The 25526-nt window shown below is 48.7% G+C and overlaps 1 protein-coding gene across 1 annotated transcript in view; it reads left to right on the plus strand.

Moving 5' to 3' along the window:
* The window catches only part of pepd (peptidase D), a 237456-nt gene that overhangs the window by 164163 nt on the left and 47767 nt on the right, over positions 1–25526 (plus strand). Inside the window, exons 10-11 of the mRNA XM_072280002.1 lie at positions 758–826; positions 5557–5634. Coding sequence (XP_072136103.1) covers positions 758–826; positions 5557–5634 — 147 coding nt within the window. The remainder of the gene's footprint in view (positions 1–757; positions 827–5556; positions 5635–25526) is intronic.

The raw sequence follows: 25526 nt of genomic DNA on the forward strand, positions 1-25526 counted from the left end.
ACCTTCTCAAGGCATCTCTTGATGTCCCTGATGGTGGGGCAGGTTGTGCCTGGGATGGAACTGGCTAAGTCTACAGCGCTCTGCAGCCTCTTTACCGTCCTGTACATGGGAGCCCCCAAACCAGACAATGAAGCAACCAGGCAGATTGCTCTCCACCGTACATCTGTATGTTTCACAGAGTCCTTGCTCATGTACCGAATCTCCTTACCATTTATCAAGGGGTCTGTGGACCCCAGCTTGGGAACCCTTGATCTTAGCTTTTCAATATTCGATAAGTTTCAATGAGGTACCCCCCCCCACCCTCCCCCATTCTTCTAAACTCCAGTGAACTCAGAGCTCCTTGTACGTTAACTACAGTGTGGATCGCAGGGAGTTTCTGATTTCTTGTATATTAGTTACAGTGAGGATTGGACAGACATTGTAGTGCTCACTATTTCTCCATTAACTATGGTGAGGATTGAACAAGGTTGTGGTTCTCACTGTTTCTCGTACGTTAACTACGATGAGGATCAGATGGATGTTGGAGTTGTCACTGTATCTCGTACGTTAACTATGGTGAGGATTGGACAATGTTGTAGTTCTGATTGTTTCTCGTATGTTAACTACTGTAAGGATGGGATAAGGTAGTTCTCACTATCTCGTACGTTAACTACGGTGAGGATTGGACAAGGTGGTTGTTCTCACTGTTTCTCATATGTTAACTATGGTGAGAATTGGATGGAGGTTGTAGTGCTCACGATCTTTCTTGTTTCTGCAGCCTGTTCCAGCACTACTGTTACACTCGAGGAGGAATGCGCCACACTTCGTACACCTGCATCTGTGGCAGGTAAGCATCGGTCTCTGCTCAGGTTGCGGGAGGGGCCGTGCCGTGGTGAGGGGTGTGCAGCTGGTGGAGTGACTTAGGAGTCCTTGTGCGTGAGTCCTTTGAGGCTAACTCACAGTTTGAGATGGTGGTGAGGAAGGCAAATGCAATGAAGGTTCTGGGCCTGTAATCACTGGAGTTTAGAAGAATGGGGGGGTTGGTATCTCATTGAAGCCTACTGAATATTGAAAGGCCTAGATAGAGTGTATGTGGAGAGGATGCTCCCTATAGTGGGAGAATCTAGCACCAGAGGGCACTGCCTCAGAATAGAGGGCCAATTATTTAGAACAGAAGTCACTGAGGTTACCGTCTGTAAAAAAAAGTTCTATTCAAAAGGTTCAAAGGAACATCTAAACAAGCCTGATGCATTTTGGAAACAAGTCCTGTGGATTGATGGAGTTAAAATAGAACTTTTTGGCCGCAATGAGCAAAGGTATGTTTGGAGAGAAAAGGGTGCAAAATTTCATAAAAAGAACACCTCTCCAACTGTTAAGCACGGGGGTGGATCGATCATGCGTTAGGCTTGTGTTGCAGCCAGTGGAATGGGGAACATTTACTGGTAGAGGGAAGAATGAATTCAATTAAATACCAGCAAATTCTGGAAGCAAACATCATACTGTCTGTAAAAAAGCTGAAGATGAAAAGAGGATGGCTTCTACAACAGGATAATGATCCTAAACGCACCTCAAAATCCACAATGGACTACCTCAAGAGGTGCAAGCTGAAGGTTTTGCCATGGCCCTCACAGTCCCCTGACCTAAACATCATCGAGAATCTGTGGATAAAAGAGCAATGCATGCAAGACAGCCCAAGAATCTCACAGAACTAGAAGCCTTTTGCAAGGAAGAATGGGCAGAAATCCCCCAAACAAGAATTGAAAGAGTCTTAGCTGGCTACAAAAGGTGTTTACAAGCTATGATACTTGCCAAAGGAGGTGTTACCAAGTACTGCCATGCAGGGTGCCCAAACATTTGCTTTGGACACTTTTCCTTTTTTGTTATTTTGAAACTGTAAAAGATACGAATAAAGTTTTCTTGCTTAAAATATTAAAGAAATGTGTCATCTTTAACCTTATGCCTTTTGGAAGTCATGTCATCTTTTACTCGCTTAGCTATTCACAGTGACAGAAATTTTGACCAGGGGTGCCCAAACTTTTGCATGCTACTGTATATACAGGCTCCCAACAGTAGCTGGGATGTGAACCACAGATTACAACAGGAAATAGAAAAGGTGTGTCAAAAGACAATGTTATGATAGTCTTGGGAGATTTTAACATGCAGGGTATTGGAAATGGATCTCAAAACTGAATTTGTTCAAACCCTACGAGATGGCTTTTTAGAGCAGTTTGTCATTGAGCTTACTAGGGGATCAGCTATACTGGATTGGGTGTTATGTAATGAACCAGAGGTGATTGGGGAGCTTAAGGTAAAAGAATCCTTATGAGGCTGTGATCACAATATGATTGAGTTCAACTTGAAATTTGATAGGGAGAAAGTAAAGTCTGATGTAGCAGTATTTCAGTGGAGTAAAGGAAATCACAGTGGTATGAGAGAGGAGTTGGCCAAAGTAAATTGGAAGTTGCTGCTGGCAGGGATGACAGCAGAGCAGCTGGGATAAGTAAGGAAGGTGTGCCACAACTCGCACACCTGCATCTGTGGCAGGTAAGCATCGGTCTCTCAGATTGTGGGAGGGGCCGTGCCATGGTGTATTCCAAAAATGAAGAAATATTCAAATGGCAAAATAGTACAACCGCGGCTGACAAGGGAAATCGAAGCTAACGTAAAAGTAGAAGAGATACCATACAGCAGAGCAAAATTAGTGGGAAGACGGAGGATTGGGGAGCTTTCAAAAACCTACAGAGAGCAACTAAAAGAATCATTAGGATAGAAAAGATCAGCTAGCAAATAATATCAAAGTGGATAGTAAAAGCTTTTTCCAAGTATTTAAAAATAAAGAGAAATAAGAGTGGATACAGGACCACTAGAAAATCAGGCTGGAGAAATAATAACAGGGGCCGAGGAGATGGCAGATGAACTAAGTAAGTATTTTGCACCAGTGTTCACTAGCAATGTGCCAGAAGGGTGTGAGGGAAGAGAAGTGGGTGCAGTTACTATTACAAGGGAGAAGGTGCTCAAAAAGCTGAAAGACCTGAGGGTACATGAACCATCCAGACCAGATGAACTGCACCCCAGGGTTCTGAAAGAGGTACGATAGAGATTGTGGAGACATTAGTAATGATCTTTCAAAAATCATTGGGCTCTGGCATGGTTCTGGAGGACTGGAAAATTGCTAATATCACTCCACGCTGGAAGAAAGGAAGAAAGCAGCAGAAAGGAAATTATAGACCTCTCAGCCTGACCTCAGTGGTTGGGAAGATGTTGGAGTCAATTGTTACGGATGAGGTTCTGGAGTACTGGTGACACAGGACAAGATAGGACAGAGTCAGCATAGTTTCCTTCAGGGAAAGTCCTGCCTGACGAACCTGTTGGAATTCTTTGAGGAGATTACACGTAGGATAGATAAAGGAGATGTTATATTTGAACTTTCAGAAGGCCTTTGACAAAGTGCCACACATGAGGCTGCTTACCAATTCGAGAGCTCATGGTATTACAGGAAAGTTACTGGCGTGGTTAGAGCATTAGCTGATTGGTAGGAGGCAGCAAGTGGGAATAAAAGGATCCCTTTTTGGTTGACTGCCAGGGATTGGCGGTCTTCAGCAGGGGTCGGTGTTAGGACTGCTTCTTTTTAAGCTGTATATTAGTGATTTAGATGATGGAGTAAATGGCTTTGTTGCCAAGTTTGCAGAGGATACGAAGATTGGTGGAGAGACAGGTAGTGTTAAGGAAACAGGTAGGCTGTAAAAGGACTTGGATTAGGAAAACGGGCAAGAGAATGGCAAATGAAATACAATGTTGGAAAATGCGTGGTAGTGCACTTTGGTAGTAGAAATAATTGTGCAGACAATTTTCTAAACAAGGAGTAAATCCAAAAATCTGAGATGCAAAGGAACTTGGGAGTCCTTGTGCAGAATACCCTAAAGGTTAACTCACAGGTTGAGTCAGAGGTGAAGAAGTCAAATGCAATGATAGCATTCGTTTTAAGAGGTCTAGAATATAAGAGCAGGGATATGATGTTGAGGCTTTATAAGGCGCTGGTGAGGCCTCACCTTGAGTATTGTGAATGGTATTGTGGGCCCCTCATCTAAGAAAAGATGTTCTGGCATTGGAGAGGATTCAGAGGAGGTTCACAAGGATGATTCCAGGAATGAAAGGGTTATCACACGAGGAACGGTTGATGGCTCTGGTTCTGTACTCGCTGGAATTTAGAAGGATGAGAGGGGATCTCATTGAAACCTTGTGCATGTTGAAAGGCCTAGACAGAGTAGATGTGGAAAGGATGTTTCCCATGGTGGGAGAGTCTAGGACAAGAGGGCACAGCTTCAGGATAGAGAGGCATCCATTTAAAACAGAGATGTGGAGAAATTTCTTTAGCCAGAGGGTGGTGAATTTGTGTAATTATTACCACAGACAGCTGTGGAGCCCAGGTGTATTTAAGGTAGAGATTGATAGGTTCCTGATTAGACATGGCATCAAAGGTTACAGGGAGAAAGCCGGGGAGTGGGACTGAGGAGGGTGAAAAGAATCAGCCATGACTGAATGGTGGAGCAGACTCGATGGGCCAAATGGCCTCGTTCGTCTTGCGCTCTTATGGAGATGAGGAATTTCTTTTGCCAGGGGGTGGGAAACTGTGGAATTCACTGTCATGGACAGCTGCAGAGGCCAAGTCACCTGATCTTTCTCCCTCTTGTGTGTAGGATTTTGCCATAAAACTGGAGCAGAATTAGGCCATTCAGCCCATCGAGTCTGCTCCACTATTCCATCATGGCTGATTTATTATCCCCCTCAACCCCATTCTCTTACCTTCTCCCCGTAAACCTTTGACGCCCTGAATCAGGATCATCAAGAACCTATCAACTTCGGCTTCAAATACACCCAGTCACCTGGCCTCCACAGCATTGAATTCCACAAATCTACCACCCTCTGGCTAAAGACTTTCCTCTGTTGTTCAGTAGCTACTCCCTGCGGCGCAGTCGCGGGAATGCCGCTGCGGACAGTCGGGGATGAGGTGCACCGAGCCCTGCGGCGCAGTCGCGGGAATGCCGCTGCGGACAGTCGGGGATGATGTGTACCGAGCCCTGCGGCGCAGTCGCGGGAATGCCGCTGCGGGCAGTCGGGGATGATGTGCACCGAGCCCTGCGGCGCAGTCGCGGGAATGCCGCTGCGGGCAGTCGGGGATGATGTGTACCGAGCCCTGCGGCGCAGTCGCGGGATGAGGTGCACCGAGCCCTGCGGCGCAGTCGGGGATGATGTGTACCGAGCCCTGCGGCGCAGTCGCGGGATGAGGTGCACCGAGCCCTGCGGCGCAGTCGGGGATGATGTGTACCGAGCCCTGCGGCGCAGTCGGGGATGATGTGTACCGAGCCCTGCGGCGCAGTCGCGGGATGAGGTGCACCGAGCCCTGCGGCGCAGTCGGGGATGATGTGTACCGAGCCCTGCGGCGCAGTCGCGGGATGAGGTGCACCGAGCCCTGCGGCGCAGTCGCGGGATGAGGTGCACCGAGCCCTGCGGCGCAGTCGGGGATGATGTGTACCAAGGGTTACTGACCAAACTTGTCCTCTTGTGTTTTTCTGGCAGTGGGGTGAATTCCTCTGTCCTGCACTATGGTCACGCAGGCGCTCCCAACGAAAAGACCATCCAGGATGGCGACATGTGGTAAGAGCAAACAGGTTATTTATTTATCAGAGATACAGCGTCGTGCTGCTCATCATCTCGCAACCCTGATCAGGAGCAGATTTACAATGCCAGTTAACCAACTAACCAGCCGCTCTCTGGACTGTGGCGGGAAACCGGAGCAGCACAGGAAGACTCCCTTCAGAGGACACAGGACACCACCCACCCCGGCATCCGGACCCTGTCACATCCCCCCCACCCCCCCCCATCCCGGCATCTGGACCCCGAGACTCCCTCTGTCAGTTCTGAAAACCCCACCTCCCTCCCCAGCAGCCTTCTCACTCACCTTTGTCTCTGATCCAGCCTGTCCCTTCATAGGTTTGCTGCCCTCCAACCTCACCCCTCTCTCTCACCCCTCTCTCTCACCCCCTCTATCCCCCTCTCACCCCTCTCTCTCACCCCTCTCTCTCACCCCCCTCTCACCCCTCCCTCTCACCCCCCCTCTCACCCCCCCCTCTCACCCCCCCCCTCTCACCCCCCCCCTCTCACCCCCCCTCTATCCCTCCCCTCTATCCCCCCTCTCTCACCCCCCCTCCCCCTCCCTCAGCAGCTGCATTGTGTAAATGTCACTATTCTCAGAGTTATCAGCTCTTTGTGGATTCTTTGGCTGTCATAGACTGGGGGGTGAGTGGGGGTGGTAATGAGACAAGCTCCCACTGTCTATTAAATGCTCCCAATGGCGCACAACTCAAATAACCTTCGACAACCAGCTCCAGCTCCTGGCCTTCACGTGTGGCTTAGCAGCTAAGCCCAGTGGAACTGTTTCTACTGGTGGGAGAAGGGGCAAAGGTAGGTTCCTGGCACCTTAAAACCAGTCACTTCGGACAACTGGAGCTCACCAGCCATGGTTGGCAGCTCATCTGGTAGAAGGAAAACTCTGATCTCAAACCTCTGCTGCCTTGTTGCTATACCCACACATGGGGAAGGCTTCAGGATTAAACCCCAAGGGAAAAATCCCGAGTTACAGTCCCTAAGGCAGTTAAGTTCAGTTCAACACAGACTGGCAACTCCTGTGACACTGCTGGTGCCAAACTGTATTGGAGAACAGCACATGGAAAAGGGGAGCCCGCTGCACGGGCAACAGCTTGCTCTCCACATCGTACTGCCCTGGATTGTGTACAGCTAAGACTAATGGAGGATCTCCTCACTTATCCTTTGAGTCTTTGTCTCCTCACATTGGCCCCTCTTGTCCCAGGTGCCCAGTGTTCAGCCTCAGCCTGGCCTCACATCAACCCCTCTTGTCCCAGTGCCTGATATTGTCCCTCAGCCTGGCCTCACATCAACCCCTCTTGTCCCAGTGCCCAGTGTTCAGCCTCAGCCTGGCCTCACATCAACCCCTCTTGTCCCAGGTGCCCAGTGTTCAGCCTCAGCCTGGCCTCACATCAACCCCTCTTGTCCCAGTGCCTGATATTGTCCCTCCGTTCCTGCCACATCCTCGCCCGTGCAGCCCTTCTCTGGTATCGGCTGTTTGGACATCTCCAACATTGATCCTTTCTCGTGGCTGTGTCCATGGTGGCCTAGGCCCAGAGCCCCAGAACTCCCTCATCAAACTACCAACCCCTCACTCCCTACCCACCCCTCCCTGTCTAAGACAGATACCGGCACCAGTCTACCCACCATCGAGGACAGATGTACAGAAAGGAATTGGAAAGGGGCCAGTAACATCATGAAGGATCCTACCTACCCTGTTCATGGACTGTTTGTCCCACTCCCATCAGGGAGGAGGCTACATAGCCCACACTAGGATGGCCAGACTCAAAAACTGTTACTTTCCCCAAGCAGTAAATCTGTTCAACACCTCCACCCACTAACCCACCCCTCCACACCCAAGTCACCTCATGTACAGACACTCCTGTGCATGGTGTCACTTTATGGACATACAATCAATCTGTGTATATCAGCTATTTGATGTATTGATATTAATTGTGTTTTATTATCATTGTGTTCTTTATATTTGTTTTTGTGCTGCACCTGAGCTGGAGTAACAATTATTTTAATGTCCTTTATACTTGCATACTGGAAATAACATTAAACGACCTTTAATCTTTAAAGCTTTAGGAAAAGCTTCTGGTCACTGGTACTGATGTGAAGTTTGCCTGAGGAGATATTTTCCTGCGGGCAGATAAGTGTGTCGATACAGGGTTTACTAATGAAGGACTTCAGCCCGAACATCAGCTGTTTATTGTTAGTACGATGCGGTTGTGTCTGCTGCCACCAGGTGGCAGTGGTGAGCTGCGGGAGGGGCAGTGTTGGGCCCTCACCTGACTGCCCACCAACACCGTCGTCAATAAAAGCACCTTTGGGTCCCTTCGACCCTGAGCAGTGAGGACCATGTAAGTCAGAGGCAGAGAACTTAATTTGAATTTAATTTTTCATTTATACTTACTGTATTATTCTGTATTGCAGTTTACTGCTTCAGACAGATTAGGGTCATCAGCCGTGGTTGGCAGCTGATGTAGGGGAAGGAAAGCTGATTTCAAACCTCTGCTGCCTTGTCGCTATGAGGGGGAATATACCCGATCTGGAGTCCCTAAGGCAGTCCTACATTGAGTCCAATGCTGACTGGCAACTCCTGTGACGCTACTGGTGTCAAACTGTATCGGTCTCTGCCGATCCTTTGGGTTCAGTAGCGGTGTGGAGAGGGGGAGCCTGCTGCACGGGTAACAGCTTGCTCTCCATATTTTACTGCCCTGGTTTGTGTATCACGTAAACAGCTCGGACACCACGTCCATGGCCGACAATGTATTGCAAAGTATTGATGCCACAAAACAACACATTTCACGACAAATGCCAGTGATATTAAACCTGATTCTGGAAGTGATGTCAGAAAATGAAGTGAAGTCAGTGATGGCACCCCACCCCCCGACCCCCAGACCTCCTGCCAGTGAGCACAGACCTGACCGCTGGACAGGTACAGTGATACCCCCCCCCCCCACCTCCCCGGCTTCCCAACCTCCTGCCAGTGAGCACAGACCTGACCGCTGGACAGGTACAGTGATACCCCGCCCCCCCACCTCCCCGGCTTCCCGACCTCCTGCCAGTGAGCACAGACCTGACCGCTGGACAGGTACAGTGATACCCCCCCCCCCACCTCCCCGGCTTCCAGACCTCCTGCCAGTGAGCACAGACCTGACCGCTGGACAGGTACAGTGATACCCCCCCACCTCCCCGGCTTCCCAACCTCCTGCCAGTGAGCACAGACCTGACCGCTGGACAGGTACAGTGATACCCCCCCCCCCACCTCCCTGGCTTCCAGACCTCCTGCCAGTGAGCACAGACCTGACCGCTGGACAGGTACAGTGATACCCCCCCACCTCCCCGGCTTCCCAACCTCCTGCCAGTGAGCACAGACCTGACCGCTGGACAGGTACAGTGATACCCCCCCCCCCACCTCCCCGGCTTCCCAACCTCCTGCCAGTGAGCACAGACCTGACCGCTGGACAGGTACAGTGATACCCCCCCCACCTCCCCGGCTTCCCAACCTCCTGCCAGTGAGCACAGACCTGACCGCTGGACTCGGGTACAGGAGGCTATGGGGCACAGCCAGTGATTTGAATATCGTGGAGAGACCACGATGGGAGCAGGTCAGGTGCACAGAGTACTTTTACAAAACTCTTATGTTTTAAGACATACAGTCATACGGCCCTCTGATCAGGTTGACCGTGGATGTTGTGTCCTAGCGGTCGAATTCGATACACAAGCCTGGGCAGTATGATGTGGAGAGCGAGCTGTTGCCCATGCAGCAGGCTCCCCCTCTCCATGCACGATGAATCCAAAGGATCGGCAGAGACCGATACAGTTTGACACCAGCGGCGCCGCAGGAGTTGCCAGTCAGTGTTGAACTCAACATGGGACTGCCTTGGGTACCCTAGCTCCGGATTTTTCCTCAGGGTTTACTCCTGAAGCATAAAGTTTACAATAAGTAAAACAATAATGAATACATAAGATTAGCTTATCCAATGTACATGTGGCAAATAAAGCCAGTCTTTATCATGGGCAGCGGACGGCTACTGAAGCTGACTGCTGTTGACTGGAGCTGCGGTTACTTACTGACCACAGCCCTGTCAAGCAGCATTCCAGAGGCTGGGATCGGCAACAGGAATCTGGGAGGGAACACCTTGCATCCGCAGCCTGCTCCAATAACCAGGAGTGATGTGAGACCGGGACAGTTAGAGGCATTCTCTCTCAACACACCCTCTCCCACTCAGGACAGCGGTTCCAAGAATATTCATCAAGCTAAATTCTTAGACGTTTGCGGAGATCTGTTAACAAGCAGCCATCAGCAGAGCAGTTAAACAGAGTATAAATGCTGGGGTCTGACACACAAACAGAAATGGCAGGAGACCTCGCTCAGCCAGGCAGCGTCTATGGAGAGAGAAACTCCACAATGTTTCGGGGTTAGAGACCTTTACTTAAAAAGTTACTTACAGTGCAGAATAGGCCCTTCTGCCCATCGAGCTGTGCTGCCCGGCAACCCGTCATTTAACCCCAGCCTAATCACAGGAGAGTTTATAATGACCAGTTAACCTGCTAACCAGCACGCCTTTGGACTGTGGGAGGAAACTGGAGCACCTGGAGGAAACCCGTGCGCACACAGGAAGATCGTACAAACCTGCTTACAGAGGATGCCAGAGCTGAATTCCGAATTGAGACGCCCCGAGCGGTTAGCGTGACGCTGTTACAGCTACGCTGCGGTGAAAGGAGGGCAGAGTGGTGTCAGTTTTCAGAGCAGGGAGCAGCGAGACGGAAGCCTATGTGGGCAGGGTCGTGGGGGGGGCTGATCGTTAGCGAGCTATTTTATACAAACGGACTGAGGAAGATATGTTAGTGCGATAATGAGAGACAACGGGGGGGGCATAAACACTAGAAATTCTGCAGATGTTGGGGGAAGAAAAGCAAAATTTCCTGGTTGTTACTGTATCCGGTGCTTCCAATCAGCCTCCTCTACAGTGGTGAGATCTGACGTAGATTGGGGGACTGCTTTGTCGAACATTTCCACTCCATCTGCAAAAGGCAGGATTTCCTGGTGGCCAAACATTTTAACTGCTATCCTCATTCCCATTCCGACATGTCTCCTCTACTGTCACTCTCAGACTGGAGGGTCAACACCTCATATTCAGTCTAGGTAGCCTCAACCTGATGGCGTGAACATCCATTTCACCAACTTCCAGTAATTTTCCCCCTCTCCCTTCCCTCCTCCTCATTTCTCATTTCTCTCTTCTCTCTTCCCCCCTCCTCATTTCCCCACTCTGGCCCCCTTACCCCTTCTCACCTGCCTCTCAGTTCTGCCAGTGCTCCTGCTTTGCTTTCTCCCAGGGTCTAACTCCTATCTGTCAGATTCCTTCTGCTCCACCCTCCCCCACCCACGGTCTCACCAGTCACCTCTGGCTTGTCCTCCCTCCCTTGCCCCCCTCCCACCACCTTATTCTGGCTTCTTTCCCCTTTATTCCCAGTCTTTTCCTCCTGCTAATCAGCCACTGCTTTATCCATGCTAGAATCTTTCCTGTAATAACATGAGGCTTGTTAAACAACCTCAGGTGTGGCATCTTGTCAAAGGCTTTCTGAAAATCCAAGCACACAACATCTACCGATTCTCCTTTGTCTGTCCTGCTTGCTATTTCTTCAAAGAATTCCAACGGATTTGTCAGGCAACATTTTCCCTTGAGGAAGCCATGCTGACTACGGATTATTTTATCCTGTGCCTCCAAGTACCCTGAGACCTCATCCTTAATAATTGGCTCCAACATCTTCCCAACCACTGAGGTCAGACTAACTGGCCTATAGTTTCCTTTCTTCAGCCCCTTCCCCTTCTTGAAGAGTGGAGTGACAGTTGCAATTTTCCAGTCTTACGGAACCAGTCAAGAATCTGTTGAAAGATCTTTACTAATACCTCCACATTCTCTTCAGCCATCTCTTCAGAACCCTGGAGTGTACACTATGTGGTCCAGGTGACTTATCTACCTTCAGACCTTTCAGTTTCCCAAGAACTTTCACCCTAATAATGGCAACTCCATACATTCTGACCCTTGACACCTGGAACTTCCACCATACTGCTAGTGTCTTCTACAGTGAAGTCTGATGCAAAATCTTATTCAGTTCATCCGCTGTTTCGTTGTCCCCCATTACTACCTCACCAGCATCATTTTCCAGCAATCCAATATCTACTCTGACTTCACACATAAAAGTTGCTGGTGACCGCAGCAGGCCAGGCAGCATCTCTAGGAAGAGGTACAGTCGACGTTTCAGGCCGAGACCCTTCGTCAGAACTAACTGAAGGAAGAGTGAGTAAAGGATTTGAACATCAGGTTGGAGGAACAACACCTTATATTCCGTCTGGGTAGCCTCCAACCTGATGGCATGAACATCGACTTCTCTAACTTCTGCTAATGCCCCACCTCCCCCTTGTACCCCATCTGTTACTTATTTTTATACACACATTCTTTCTCTCACTCTCCTTTTTCTCCCTCTGTCCCTCTGACTATACCCCTTGCCCATCCTCTGGGTCCCCCCCACCCCTTGTCTTTCTTTCCGGACCTCCTGTCCCATGATTCTCTCATATCCCTTTTGCCTATCACCTGTCCAGCTCTTGGCTCTATCCCTCCCCCTCCTGTCTTCTCCTATCATTTTGGATCTCCCCCTCCCCCTCCAACTTTCAAATCCTTTACTCACTCTTCCTTCAGTTAGTCCTGACGAAGGGTCTCGGCCTGAAACGTCGACTGTACCTCTTCCTAGAGATGCTGCCTGGCCTGCTGCGTTCACCAGCAACTTTGATGTGTGTTGCTTGAATTTCTACAATCTGCAGATTTCCTGTTGTCTACCCTTGCTTCTCTTTTACACTTTATGTATCTGAAGAAACTTTTGGTATCCTCTTCAATATTATTGGTAGCTTACTTTTGTATTCTATCTTTACCTTAATGACTTTTTTAATTGCCTGCTGTTTTTAAGACCTTCTCAATCTTCTAACTTACTTTTATGTTGGCTTTGACTTCTCTTGTTAACCACGGTTGTGTCACCTTGCCTTCAGAATACCTCTTCCCCGTTGGGATGTATATACCCTGTGCCTTCCAAATTGCTTCCAGAAATTCCAGTCATTGCTGCTCTGCTGTCACCCCTGCCAGTGTTCTTTTCCAGTCAATTCTGGCCAACTCCTCTCTCATGCCTCTGTAATTCCCTTTGCTCCACTGTAATACTGATACATCTGACTTTAGCATCTCCTTCTCAAGGATTCTCCTTTCCCCTAAGGATTCTTTTACCCTAAGCTCTTTAATCAATTCTGGTTCATTGCACAACACCCAATCCAGAATAGCTGACCTTCTTGTGGGTCAACCACGAGCTGCTCTAAAAAGTCATTTTGTAGACAATCTAGAAATTCCCTCTCCTGGAATCCAGCATCAACCTGATTTTCCCAATATACCTGTGTATTGAAATCCCCCATAGCTACTGTAACATTGCCCTTTTGGCATGCATTTTCTATTGCCCGTTGTAGTTTGTCAGCCGCATCCTTATGACTGTTTGGGGGTCTGTATACAATTCCCATCAGGGTCTTTTTACCTTTGCAGTTACTTAGTTCTATTCACAATGATTCAACACCTTCTGACCTAATGTCACCTTTTGAATGATTTGATTTCAGTTTTTACCAATAGGGCAATGCCATGCCCTCTGCCTTCTTGCCTGTCTTTTTGATACAATGTGTATACCTGGACATTAAGCTCCCAGCCATGATTCAGTGATGCCTGCAATATCATACCTGCCGATCTGCAACTGTGCTATAAGTTCATTGACCTTATTCCATATACTGCATGCTTTCAGATATACCACCTTCAGTCCTGTATTCACTCTTTTTGATTTTGTCCACCTTTTATTTTGCAGCTCATCCTGTTGACTGTAATTTTGCCCTATCAACAGCCTCTCATCACTACACGTTGTCCCTGTTTGTAAACCAGCTACCTCATCTTCAGCACTACTGCCCACCTTTCCTATGATAGTTCTTGTATTGAAATATACGCAGCTCAAGACACTAGCTGCACCTTGCTCGACTTTCTGATTCCTGACTTTGTCTGAGGTCTTACCAACATCTCCACTCACTGTCTGGCACTCTGGTTCCCATCGCCCAAAGTGGTGATTGCTTGTGTCAACCAAAGGAAGAGCCTTAGAGGAGCCAACAGCAGATCTATAGAACAGTACAGCGCAGGAACAAGCTGTCTGGGCCAAGGACAATGCCAAATTAAACCATCCCTCCATCCCTGCCTGTGGTTTCACATGTCTCAAACTTCATTATCATATCTGTATCCACCACCATTGTCTCCCCATGACAGCACGTTCTCGGCACCCACCACTCTTTGTGGCCTCTTGCCTCTTCTCCCCTGCCTATCCCCTTTCCCTGATGCCCCTCCCATGGTCCACTCTCCTCCCCTATCAGATTCCTCCTCCTTCAGCCCTTTACGTTTTTCATCTATCACCTCCCAGCTTCTCACTTCATCACCCTCCCCCACCCACCTGGCTTCACCTATCACCGACTCTTGTCCTTCTCCCTCCCCCCATTCAAGTACTTTGCCCTTTCCTTTCCAGTCCCGATGAAGGGTCTCAGCCCAGAATGTTGACTGTTTACCCCTCCATGGATGCTGAGTTCTTCCAGCGCTTTCTGTATGGGCAGGTAGTTCACCACGGAGGGTGGGGCAGTGCCCAGACAGATGAGTTTATATCGAAAAGAAGGTTGGCTTTATTTACGACACGTAGATTGAGCATTTGAGAAATGAAGACCAGTGTACGGTACAGTGAAATGACTCAACGACCAACATAGTCAAAGGCTGAGCCGGGGGCAGCCTGCAAATGTCACCAAGCTTCCGGAAACAACATAGTCAAAGGCTGAGCCGGGGGCAGCCCGCAAATGTCACCAAGCTTCCGGAAACAACATAGTCAAAGGCTGAGCCGGGGGCAGCCCGCAAATGTCACCAAGCTTCCGGAAACAACATAGTCAAAGACTGAGCCGGGGGCAGCCCGCAAATGTCACCAAGCTTCCGGAAACAACATAGTCAAAGGCTGAGCCGGGGGCAGCCCGCAAATGTCACCAAGCTTCCGGAAACAACATAGTCAAAGGCTGAGCCGGGGGCAGCCCGCAAATGTCACCAAGCTTCCGGAAACAACATAGTCAAAAGTTGAACCGGGGCAGCCCGCAAATGTCACCAAGCTTCCGGAAACAACATAGTCAAAGGCTGAGCCGGGGGCAGCCCGCAAATGTCACCAAGCTTCCGGAAACAACATAGTCAAAGACTGAGCCGGGGGCAGCCCGCAAATGTCACCAAGCTTCCGGAAACAACATAGTCAAAGGATTGATCCTGGTTCGCTGGTGCTGTAAGGCCTTGTGATAACCACCACACTTTACTATGCCACACTTTTATTATTGGCCATTTCCAAATGATGTGATCAGAATCAGGTTTATTATCACCGACAATGTTGTGAAATTTGTTATTTTGTGGCAGCATTGCAGTGTAACATATTTTTAAAAATGACCACAAGTTGCAATAAAAAATAAATCATTTGTGCAAGAAGTCAGGTAGTGCTGATGACGCAGTCAGAAACGTGATGGTGGAGGGGTGTGGCGGTTCCTAAGATATTCCTGAAACATTGTCAGCCTGAACATTGTACCTGGGAGAGTTGCTGAGTGCACTGTGTAAGGAGGCTTCAGGAAGCTCACCCATTGGGTAATGGCAGGTGATTGGAAATGCACTGAAAGGACACATTGAGCAACAGGAATGATAAAGGGAATCAAGGAAAATGTTAAATCACACAAGATCATGAGACAAAGGAGCAGAATTAGGCCATCTGGCCCATCAAGTCTGTTCCATCATTTCATCATGGCTAATCCAATTTTCCTCTCAGCCCCAATCTTCTGCCTTCTTCCAGTTTCTCTTCATGCTTTGGCCAATCAAGAATCTATCAACCTCTGTCTTAAATATACATAAAGACTTGGCCTCCACAGCTGTCTGTGGCAAAGAATTCTAAACATTCACCACTCTCTGGCTAAAGAAATTCCTCCTCATCTCTGCTGTAAAGGACACCCCTCTATTCTGAGGCTGTGTCCTCTGGACTTCGACTCTCCCGGCATAGGAAACATCCTCTCCACATCCACTCTATCGAGGCTTTTCACCATTTGATAGGTTTCAATGAGGTCACCCCTCATTCTTCTGAATTCACGTGAATACAGGCCCAGAGCCATCGACACTCTTCATGTGACAAGCCGTTCAATCCTGGAATCATTTTTGTGAACCTCCTTTGACCCCTCTCCAGTTTCAGCACATCCTTTCGAAGATAAGGACCCAAACCTACTCACAATACTGCAAGTGAGGTCTCACCAGTGCTTTATAAAGTCTCAACATTACATCCTTGCTTTTATTTTCTAGTCCTCTGGCATTTTGTGTGTACTGCTGTGGATTTCTAGCATCTGCAGTATCTCTAAAATAGACTTTGTCCCACGCATCCCCTTAATTCTCGCATCCCCTCCCCCTACAAAGTTCTCTGGTATTTAGCGTCCCACTCTGAGGAAAAGACCCAGGCTGTCTGTCCCTGTCTATGCCCTTCATAGCCTTCTCAACTTGTCAGTCTTCAGTGCCCCTGAGAAAACAACTCCTCGTTCTCACTGTCTTGGTGAACCTGCTATGCAGGAAGGAAACTGAGAGTAAATTGGCAAATAATATCAAAACAAAACTCTGGAATATTGTGTTCAGTTCTGGTCACCTCAGTATATGAAGGATATGGAAGCTTTAGACAGGTTTAGAGCAGAAGGGATTTTCCAGGATGCTGTCTGGATTGGAGGGCATGACTCATGAGAGGTTGAGTGAGCTTGGGCTTTTCTCTGTCTAGCTGCAGAGAGGCTGCAGAGGAGATTCGCCAGGACGCTGTCTGGATTGGAGAGTATGTGTCATGAGGAGAGGTTGAGTGAGCTTGGGCTTTTCTCTGTCGAGCTGCAGAGAGGCTGCAGAGGAGATTCGCCAGGACGCTGTCTGGATTGGAGAGTATGTGTCATGAGGAGAGGTTGAGTGAGCTTGGGCTTTTCTCTGTCTAGCTGCAGAGAGGCTGCAGAGGAGATTCGCCAGGACGCTGTCTGGATTGGAGAGTATGTGTCATGAGGAGAGGTTGAGTGAGCTTGGGCTTTTCTCTGTCTAGCTGCAGAGAGGCTGCAGAGGAGATTCGCCAGGACGCTGTCTGGATTGGAGAGTATGTGTCATGAGGAGAGGTTGAGTGAGCTTGGGCTTTTCTCTGTCGAGCTGCAGAGAGGCTGCAGAGGAGATTCGCCAGGATGCTGTCTGGATTGGAGAGTATGTGTCATGAGGAGAGGTTGAGTGAGCTTGGGCTTTTCTCTGTCGAGCTGCAGAGAGGCTGCAGAGGAGATTCGCCAGGACGCTGTCTGGATTGGAGAGTATGTGTCATGAGGAGAGGTTGAGTGAGCTTGGGCTTTTCTCTGTCGAGCTGCAGAGAGGCTGCAGAGGAGATTCGCCAGGACGCTGTCTGGATTGGAGAGTATGTGTCATGAGGAGAGGTTGAGTGAGCTTGGGCTTTTCTCTGTCGAGCTGCAGAGAGGCTGCAGAGGAGATTCGCCAGGACGCTGTCTGGATTGGAGAGTATGTGTCATGAGGAGAGGTTGAGTGAGCTTGGGCTTTTCTCTGTCGAGCTGCAGAGAGGCTGCAGAGGAGATTCGCCAGGACGCTGTCTGGATTGGAGAGTATGTGTCATGAGGAGAGGTTGAGTGAGCTTGGGCTTTTCTCTGTGGAGCTGCAGAGAGGCTGCAGAGGAGATTCGCCAGGATGCTGTCTGGATTGGAGAGTATGTGTCATGAGGAGAGGTTGAGTGAGCTTGGGCTTTTCTCTGTCGAGCTGCAGAGAGGCTGCAGAGGAGATTCGCCAGGACGCTGTCTGGATTGGAGAGTATGTGTCATGAGGAGAGGTTGAGTGAGCTTGGGCTTTTCTCTGTCGAGCTGCAGAGAGGCTGCAGAGGAGATTCGCCAGGATGCTGTCTGGATTGGAGAGTATGTGTCATGAGGAGAGGTTGAGTGAGCTTGGGCTTTTCTCTGTCGAGCTGCAGAGAGGCTGCAGAGGAGATTCGCCAGGACGCTGTCTGGATTGGAGAGTATGTGTCATGAGGAGAGGTTGAGTGAGCTTGGGCTTTTCTCTGTCGAGCTGCAGAGAGGCTGCAGAGGAGATTCGCCAGGATGCTGTCTGGATTGGAGAGTATGTGTCATGAGGAGAGGTTGAGTGAGCTTGGGCTTTTCTCTGTCGAGCTGCAGAGAGGCTGCAGAGGAGATTCGCCAGGACGCTGTCTGGATTGGAGAGTATGTGTCATGAGGAGAGGTTGAGTGAGCTTGGGCTTTTCTCTGTCGAGCTGCAGAGAGGCTGCAGAGGAGATTCGCCAGGACGCTGTCTGGATTGGAGAGTATGTGTCATGAGGAGAGGTTGAGTGAGCTTGGGCTTTTCTCTGTCGAGCTGCAGAGAGGCTGCAGAGGAGATTCGCCAGGACGCTGTCTGGATTGGAGAGTATGTGTCATGAGGAGAGGTTGAGTGAGCTTGGGCTTTTCTCTGTCGAGCTGCAGAGAGGCTGCAGAGGAGATTCGCCAGGACGCTGTCTGGATTGGAGAGTATGTGTCATGAGGAGAGGTTGAGTGAGCTTGGGCTTTTCTCAGTCTAGCTGCAGAGAGGCTGCAGAGGAGATTCGCCAGGACGCTGTCTGGATTGGAGAGTATGTGTCATGAGGAGAGGTTGAGCGAGCTTGGGCTTTTCTCTGTCGAGCTGCAGAGGAGATTCGCCAGGATGCTGTCTGGATTGGAGGGCATGTCTGATGAGGAGAGATTGAGTGAGCTAAGACAGTGGGTGGTTGCCAAGAAGAAATGAGGATTGTTGCATTTTACTGTATGCTTTAACGTACATGTGATAAATCTGAATCTTCTCCCTGGAGCAGAGAAGGATGAGAGATCACGAGGCAGTGTAACAGGTCAATGTTATTACAGCGCGGGGTGTCAGAGTTCAGAGTTCAATTCCATGTCATCTGTAAGGAGTCTGTACATTCTCCCTATGGAATGCGTGGGCTTTCTCCGGATGCCTTCCACAGTCCAAAGAAGTACTGGTTGGTAGGTTGTAAGTTGTCCTGTGATTAGGCCAGGGTAAATCATGGGTTGCTGGGCAACATGGCTCATTGGGCCAGAAGGACCTGTTTAGCACCATTTCTCTGATTAAAATGAGACTGAGAGGCTTAGATCGAGTGGACAGTCAGAGACCTGCCCAGGGAAGGAGTAGCTAATACCAGGGGACATAATTTTAAGGTAATTGGAAAACCTAGGGGATGGGGTTCAGGGGTATGTTGTTTACACAGGAATGTTCTGCCTGAACACAGAAATGGGAGAGGCATTGAAGAGGCACGTGGCCCTGCAGAGGCTGTTGGTGAACGCAGAAACGGGAGAGGTTCGGGAGAGGCTGTCGGAGAACGCGGAAATGGGAGAGGCCGTGGGTGAACGCAGAAACGGGAGAGGCCATGGGTGAACGCGGAAACGGGAGAGGCCATCGGTGAACACGGAAACGGGAGAGGCTGTCGGTGAGACAGAAACGGGAGAGGCCGTCGGTGAACGCGGAAATGGGAGAGGCTGTTAGTGAGACAGAAACGGGAGAGGCCGTGGGTGAACGCAGAAACGGGAGAGGCCGTCGGTGAACGCGGAAACGGGAGAGGCTGTCGGTGAGACAGAAACGGGAGAGGCCGTCGGGAGAGGCTGTTAGACAGAAACGGGAGAGGCTGTCGGTGAATGCGGAAACGGGAGAGGCTGTCGGTGAACACAGAAACGGGGGAGGCACGCGGCCCTGCAGATGCTGAAGGGATGTGGGCCGTGTGTAGATTAGTTTCATTAGGCATTGTTAATCCATTTAGTTTGGCACAACATTATAGACGGGAGTGCTTTCCTGTACTGTACTGTTCTATGTAAGAAATAGTGCTGTAATCAACCCAAGTCAACATGGTTTTCTTCAAGAGAGTAACAGTTGACAGCTCTTGTTCCATACCTTCCCCACCCCCCCATCTTTTTATTCTGGCTGTCTCCCCTGTCTCAGGATGTGTGGGAGATAATTTGGGGTGAGGAGTTTAAAGGAGACATGTTGGGCAAGGTGTTTTTATTCAGAGTGGTGGACGCGACGGTGTAGCAGTCTGCGCAAGGCGATTACAGCTCAGAGTGTCTGAGTTGCGAGTTCAGGTCCAATGTTCTCTGTAAATCCTCCCTGTGGAATGTGTGGGTTCCCACCGGGTGCTCGGGTTTGCTCCCACAGTCCAGAGATGTACCAGGCAGGTGAATTGGTCATTGTAAATCGTCTGGTGATTAGGTAGGGTTAAATCGTGGTGTGCCTCGAAGGGACTGAAGGGCCCGTTCTGCATTGCCTCTCAATAAAGTCAAATTAAATAAAATCTTTCAGTCCCGATGAAAGGGTTCGAGCTGAAATCTCAACTGTTCACTCCCCTCCATAGATGCTGCCTGATGTCCTGAGTTTCCCCAGCATTTAGTGTGTGTATAGCTTGAAACCCCCCCCCCCCCCCCGGTTTCCTTGGGCTGTGTGAGTCTAGGGAAGACACACTCCGATCCCACCAAACTCGTGAGATTGTATGTTCTACCTTGGTTTGTCCTTCCAACGAGGAATACCTTACACTTATCTGTATTAAACTCCATCTGCCACTTTTCAGCCCATTTTCCCAGCTGGTCCAAGTCCCTCTGCAGGCTCTGAAAACCTTTCTCACTGTCTACTACTCCTTCAATCTTTGTATCATCAGCAAATTTGCTGATCCAATTTACCACATTATCATCCAGATTATTGATATAGATGACAAATAACAATGGACCCAGCACTGATCCCTGTGGCACACCACTAGTCACAGGCCTCCACTCGGAGAAGCAATTCTCTACTACCACTCTTTGGCTTCTTCCATTGAGCCAATGTCTAATCCAATTTACCACCTCTCCATGTATACCTAGTGACTGAATTTTCCTAACTAACCTCCCATGCGGGACCTTGTCAAAGGCCTTACTGAAGTCCATGTAGACAATATCCACTGCCTTCCCTTCATCCACTTTCCTGGTAACATCGTCGAAAAACTTCAACAGATTGGTCAAACATGACCTACCACGCACAAAGCCATGTTGACTCTCCCTAATAAGTCCCTATCTATCCAAATGCTTGTAGATTCTGTCTCTTAGTACTCCCTCCAATAACTTACCCACTACCGACGTTAAACTTACTGGCCTATAATTTCCCGGGTTACTTTTCGATCCTTTTTTAAACAACAGAACAACATGAGCCACTCTCCAATCCTCCGGCACTTCACCCGTAAACAGCGACATCTTGAATATTTCTGCCAGGGCCCCAGCAATTTCAACACTAGTCTCCTTCAAGGTCCGAGGAAACACTCTGTCAGGTCCTGGGGATCTATCCACTTTAATTTTCCTCAAGACAGCAAGGATCTCCTCCTTTTCGATCTGTACAGTTTCCATGGTCTCACTACTTGTTTCCCTTAACTCCATAGACTTCATGTCAGTTTCCTTCGTAAATACAGACGCGAAAAACCTATTTAAGATCTCCCCCATTTCCTTTGGTTCCGCACATTGCCGACCACTCTGATCTTCAAGAGGACCAATTTTATCCCTTACAATCCTTTTGCTCTTAATGTAAAAGCTCTTCGGATTTTCCTTCACTTTGACTGCCAAGGTAAACTCATGTCTTCTTTTAGTCCTCCTGATTACTTTCTTAAGTATTTTCTTGCACTTCTTATACTCCTTATACCCATCCAGGAGTCTCTTAAAAGACCCTATCGTTTCCGCCTCCACTGCCGCCGCCGGCAGCCCATTCCACGCACTCACCACTCTCTGTGTGAAAAATTTACCCCTGACATCTCCTTTGTACCTACCTCCAAGCACCTTAAAACTATGCCCTCTCATGCTAGCCATTTCAGCCCTGGGAAAAACCCTCTGACTATCCACACGATCAATGCCTCTCATCATCTTGTACACCTCTGTCAGGTCACCTCTCATCTTCCGTAGCTCCAAGGAGAAAAAGCCGAGTTCACTCAACCTATTCTCCTAAGGCATGCTCCCCAATCCAGGCAACATCCTTGTAAATCTTCTCTGCACCCTTTCTATGGCTTCCACATCCTTCCTATAGTGAGATAGTGAGGTGACCAGCATAACAGTGAAAATATGAACCAGGACATTACAAGAATATACCTGTAGATAGTGAATCTAGAGTTTTGAAAGCTGGTGGACAAGGAGGGTGGGAGTTGGGAGATGGAAGATGGCTGTTGCACAAGGGGGTGGTCATTTAAAGACACAATGTCCACACAACCAACTGTTGCTTTTTAGTGTTTGTGTGAAATCTGTAATTTGAGCTTTTGGAAGTTTAAGCGTTCATTGTGAACACTCAGAATACTGCTCTCTATAGCAGTGGGAAGATGCCAAAAACTTTTTGTAGCATTTCAAATCCAAACTTGTTAGGCTGTTCCAGGGAGTGGTTGGGCCTGGTGCTGGTTTCAGCTAAAAAAAACCTGTCTGTCTGTCACTCAATCATCAGGCTCTTGAACCAGGGGAGCTACCTTCACTCGCCCCATCGCTGAACTGTGCCCACAACCTGTAGGTTCACTTTCAAGGACACTTCATCTCGTGTTCTCGATATTTATTGCCTCTTTATTTATAATTATTATTTATTATGCATTTTCACATTTTGTCCTTTGTACTTTGGGTGTTTGCCCGTCCTGTTGGGAGCAATCTTTCATACTACAAGATGATGCATCAGGGTTGGATTTGGTGACGTGCATATATGTAATTTGAGAAGAAATTTACATTGAACTTTTGAACTTGAACTCTGAAAATGAGATTTATGTAGGATTGTTGTAATAAGTGGTTAATGGTTAGCTCCAAAGGGGTGGGCCAAAGAACTTGTCTCTCTCTGTCCCTCTCTATCTCTCTCTCTCTGCCTCCCCCTCCCTGCCTCTTTCTCCCTCTCCTTACCTCTGTCTCTCTCTGACTCTCTCCCCCTACCCCCTCCCACCCACCTCCTGTCCCTCTACCCCGACTCTCCCCCTCTCACCACTCTCCCCCTGCCTTTCTCCTGAGGCTGCTGTTGGTGTCGGCTGCCTGGGACCAGTATCTAACACACACCTTCCGGTAGGCTGGTGTTTCTTCAAGGAATATCTAAATTTCAGTTCAGATCACTTTTCCCAGCAAACAATTCCTCCTGTCCCAGCACGAAACAGTGCCTTCAGCAAAGGGGAGGATCGGTTGGTTGCACTGTGGATTTGGCACTGTACCAGTTCCCATTCGCTTCTTAGAACCTGGCACCTAAAACAAGATTCTGAAACCCCTGCAACTAGAGCATGGCCCAGTCCCCAAGCCCCAGTCCCCCTGTGTGCCTAGTCCCCAAGCCCCGGTCTCCATTCCCCTGCGGGCCCAGTCCCCAGTCCCCCCTGTGGGCCCAATCCTCAGTCCCTGGTCCCCATTCCCCTGCCGGCCCAATCCCCAATCCCCAATTCCTGGTCTTTCCACGCCAGTTTCCAGTAATCCAGGAGCCACAACTTTGGGAGAGAAGTGTAGTGGACCCTCACCCCATCAGTGTGGTACAATGTACCCAAACTCCTCTGGGAAGACCCAACTGACACTGGAAATCCAGAGAATGTTGGAGGAACTCAGCAGGTCAGTAGCATCTGTGGAGAGGTCTCAGGCTGAGGCCCTTCATTAGCACTGGAAAAGAAGGGAGCAGAAGTCAGAAAATGTTGGTATTAAACTGGCTAGAAAAATCGAGGGATAAGACTATAATAGGAGCAGAACTAGGCCATTTGACCCCTCGAGTCTGCTCTGTCATTCTATCATGGCTGATCCATTTTCTCTCTCAATATCAGTCTCCTGCGTTCTCCCCTTATCCCTCCATGGTTACTGATCAAGAAACTATCAACCCTTGCCTTAAATATACATAATGACATGGTCTCCACAGCCACCAGTGGCAACAAATTTCTCCCATTCACCACTCTCTGACGAAAGTTCTTCTTCATCTCCATTCTAAATGGACACCCCTCTACCCCTCTATGGTCCTAGATTGCCAAACCATAGGAAACATCCACTCTTATCGAGGCCTCTCAATATTCCATAGGTTTCAATGAGGTCACCTCTCGCTCTTCTGAATTCCAGTGTGTACAGGCCCAGAGCCATGATAAGTTTTTCAATCCCTGAATCATTTTCGGGAACCTCCTCTGGACCCTCTCCAATGTCAACACATCCTTTCTCAGATAGGGGAGCAAACCTGCTCAGAGTACTCACAGTGAGGCCTCACTAGTGCATTATAAAGCCTCAGCATTACATCGTTGCTTTTGTATTCTAGGCCTCTCATAACAAATGCTAACATTGCATTTGCCTTGCTCGCCACTGACTCAAACTGCAAATTAACCTTCAGGGAATCCTGCACAACGACTCCCAAGTCCCTTTGATTTTTGAATTTGCTCCCCATTTAGAAAATAATATGCACCTTTATTCCTTGTACCTAACTGCATAACCATACACTTCCTGTCACCGTATTCCATCTGCCACTCCTTCGCCCATTCTCCTAATCTGTCCAAGTCGTTCTGCAGTCTCTCTGCTTTCTCAACACTACCTGCCACTATCCAAATCATTCACATGTAACGTAAAAAGAATCGGTCCCGATACAGACCCCTGTGGAACACCACTGGTCACGGCAGCCAATCAGAAAATACTCCCTTTATTTCCACACTTTGCCTCCTGCCAATCAGCCACTGCTTTATCCATGCTAGAATCATTCCAGTAATACCATTTGTTCTTAACTTGTTAAGCAGCCTCATGTGTGGCACCTTGTCAAAGGCCTTCTGAAAATCCAAGTACACAACATCAACCCATTCTCCTTTGTCTATCCTGCTTGCTATTTCTTCAAAGAATTCCAACAGATTTGTCAGGCAAGATTTTACTCGAGGAAACCATGCTGACTATAGTCTATTTAATAATGTACCTCCAAGTACTCCAAAACCACACCCTTAACAATTGACTCCAACATCTTCCCAGCCACTGAGCTTGGATTAACTGGCCTGTAAGTGGCTACAGGGTTGAAACACCCAATCCAGTATACCTGATCTCCTAGTAGACTCAACGGCAACTGCTCTAAAAAGCCATCTCGTAGGCATTCAACAAACTCTGTCTCACCTACCTGATTTTCCCAATCAGTCTTCATGTTGAAATCTCCCATGACTATCATAATGCTCTTCTGACGTCTGTTCTATTTCCTGTTGTAATCTGTGGTCCGCATCCCAGCTACTGTTGGGAGGCCTGTAAAGAACTGCCATCAGGGTCCATTTACCCCTGCAGTTTCTTAAATCAACCTTTAATTCAATGTCTTCCGATCCTTTGTCATATCTTTCTATTGATTTGATGACATTCTTTACCGGCAGAGCCAAGTCACACCCTCTGCCTGCCTTCCTGTCCCTCCAATGTGTAACCTTGGACATTCAGCTCCCAACTACAACCATCCTACAGCCAGGAGTCAGTTATGGCCACAACATCATACCTGGCAATCTGTAATGGCGCAACAAGATCGTCCACCTTATTTCTTCTACTCTATGCATTGAGAATAACACTTTGAGTGCTGTATTTGCACCCTGAATGCGCTAATACTCACCCTTCTGGCTGCAGTTTTGTCCTGTCCTCTTCCTGACAGTCAGACTGCTCGCTATCTTTGCTTTTTTAACATCCATTCCATCCTGAGCCCCTTCACTCTGTTTCCACCACCCACCAAATTAGTTTAAACCCTCCCCAACAGCTCTAACAAACCTGCTCGCAAGAATATTGGTCCCCCTTAGGTTCAGGT

This window comes from Mobula birostris, chromosome 15 (assembly GCF_030028105.1).
Source record: "Mobula birostris isolate sMobBir1 chromosome 15, sMobBir1.hap1, whole genome shotgun sequence".
Classification (NCBI taxonomy): Eukaryota; Metazoa; Chordata; class Chondrichthyes; order Myliobatiformes; family Myliobatidae; genus Mobula; species Mobula birostris.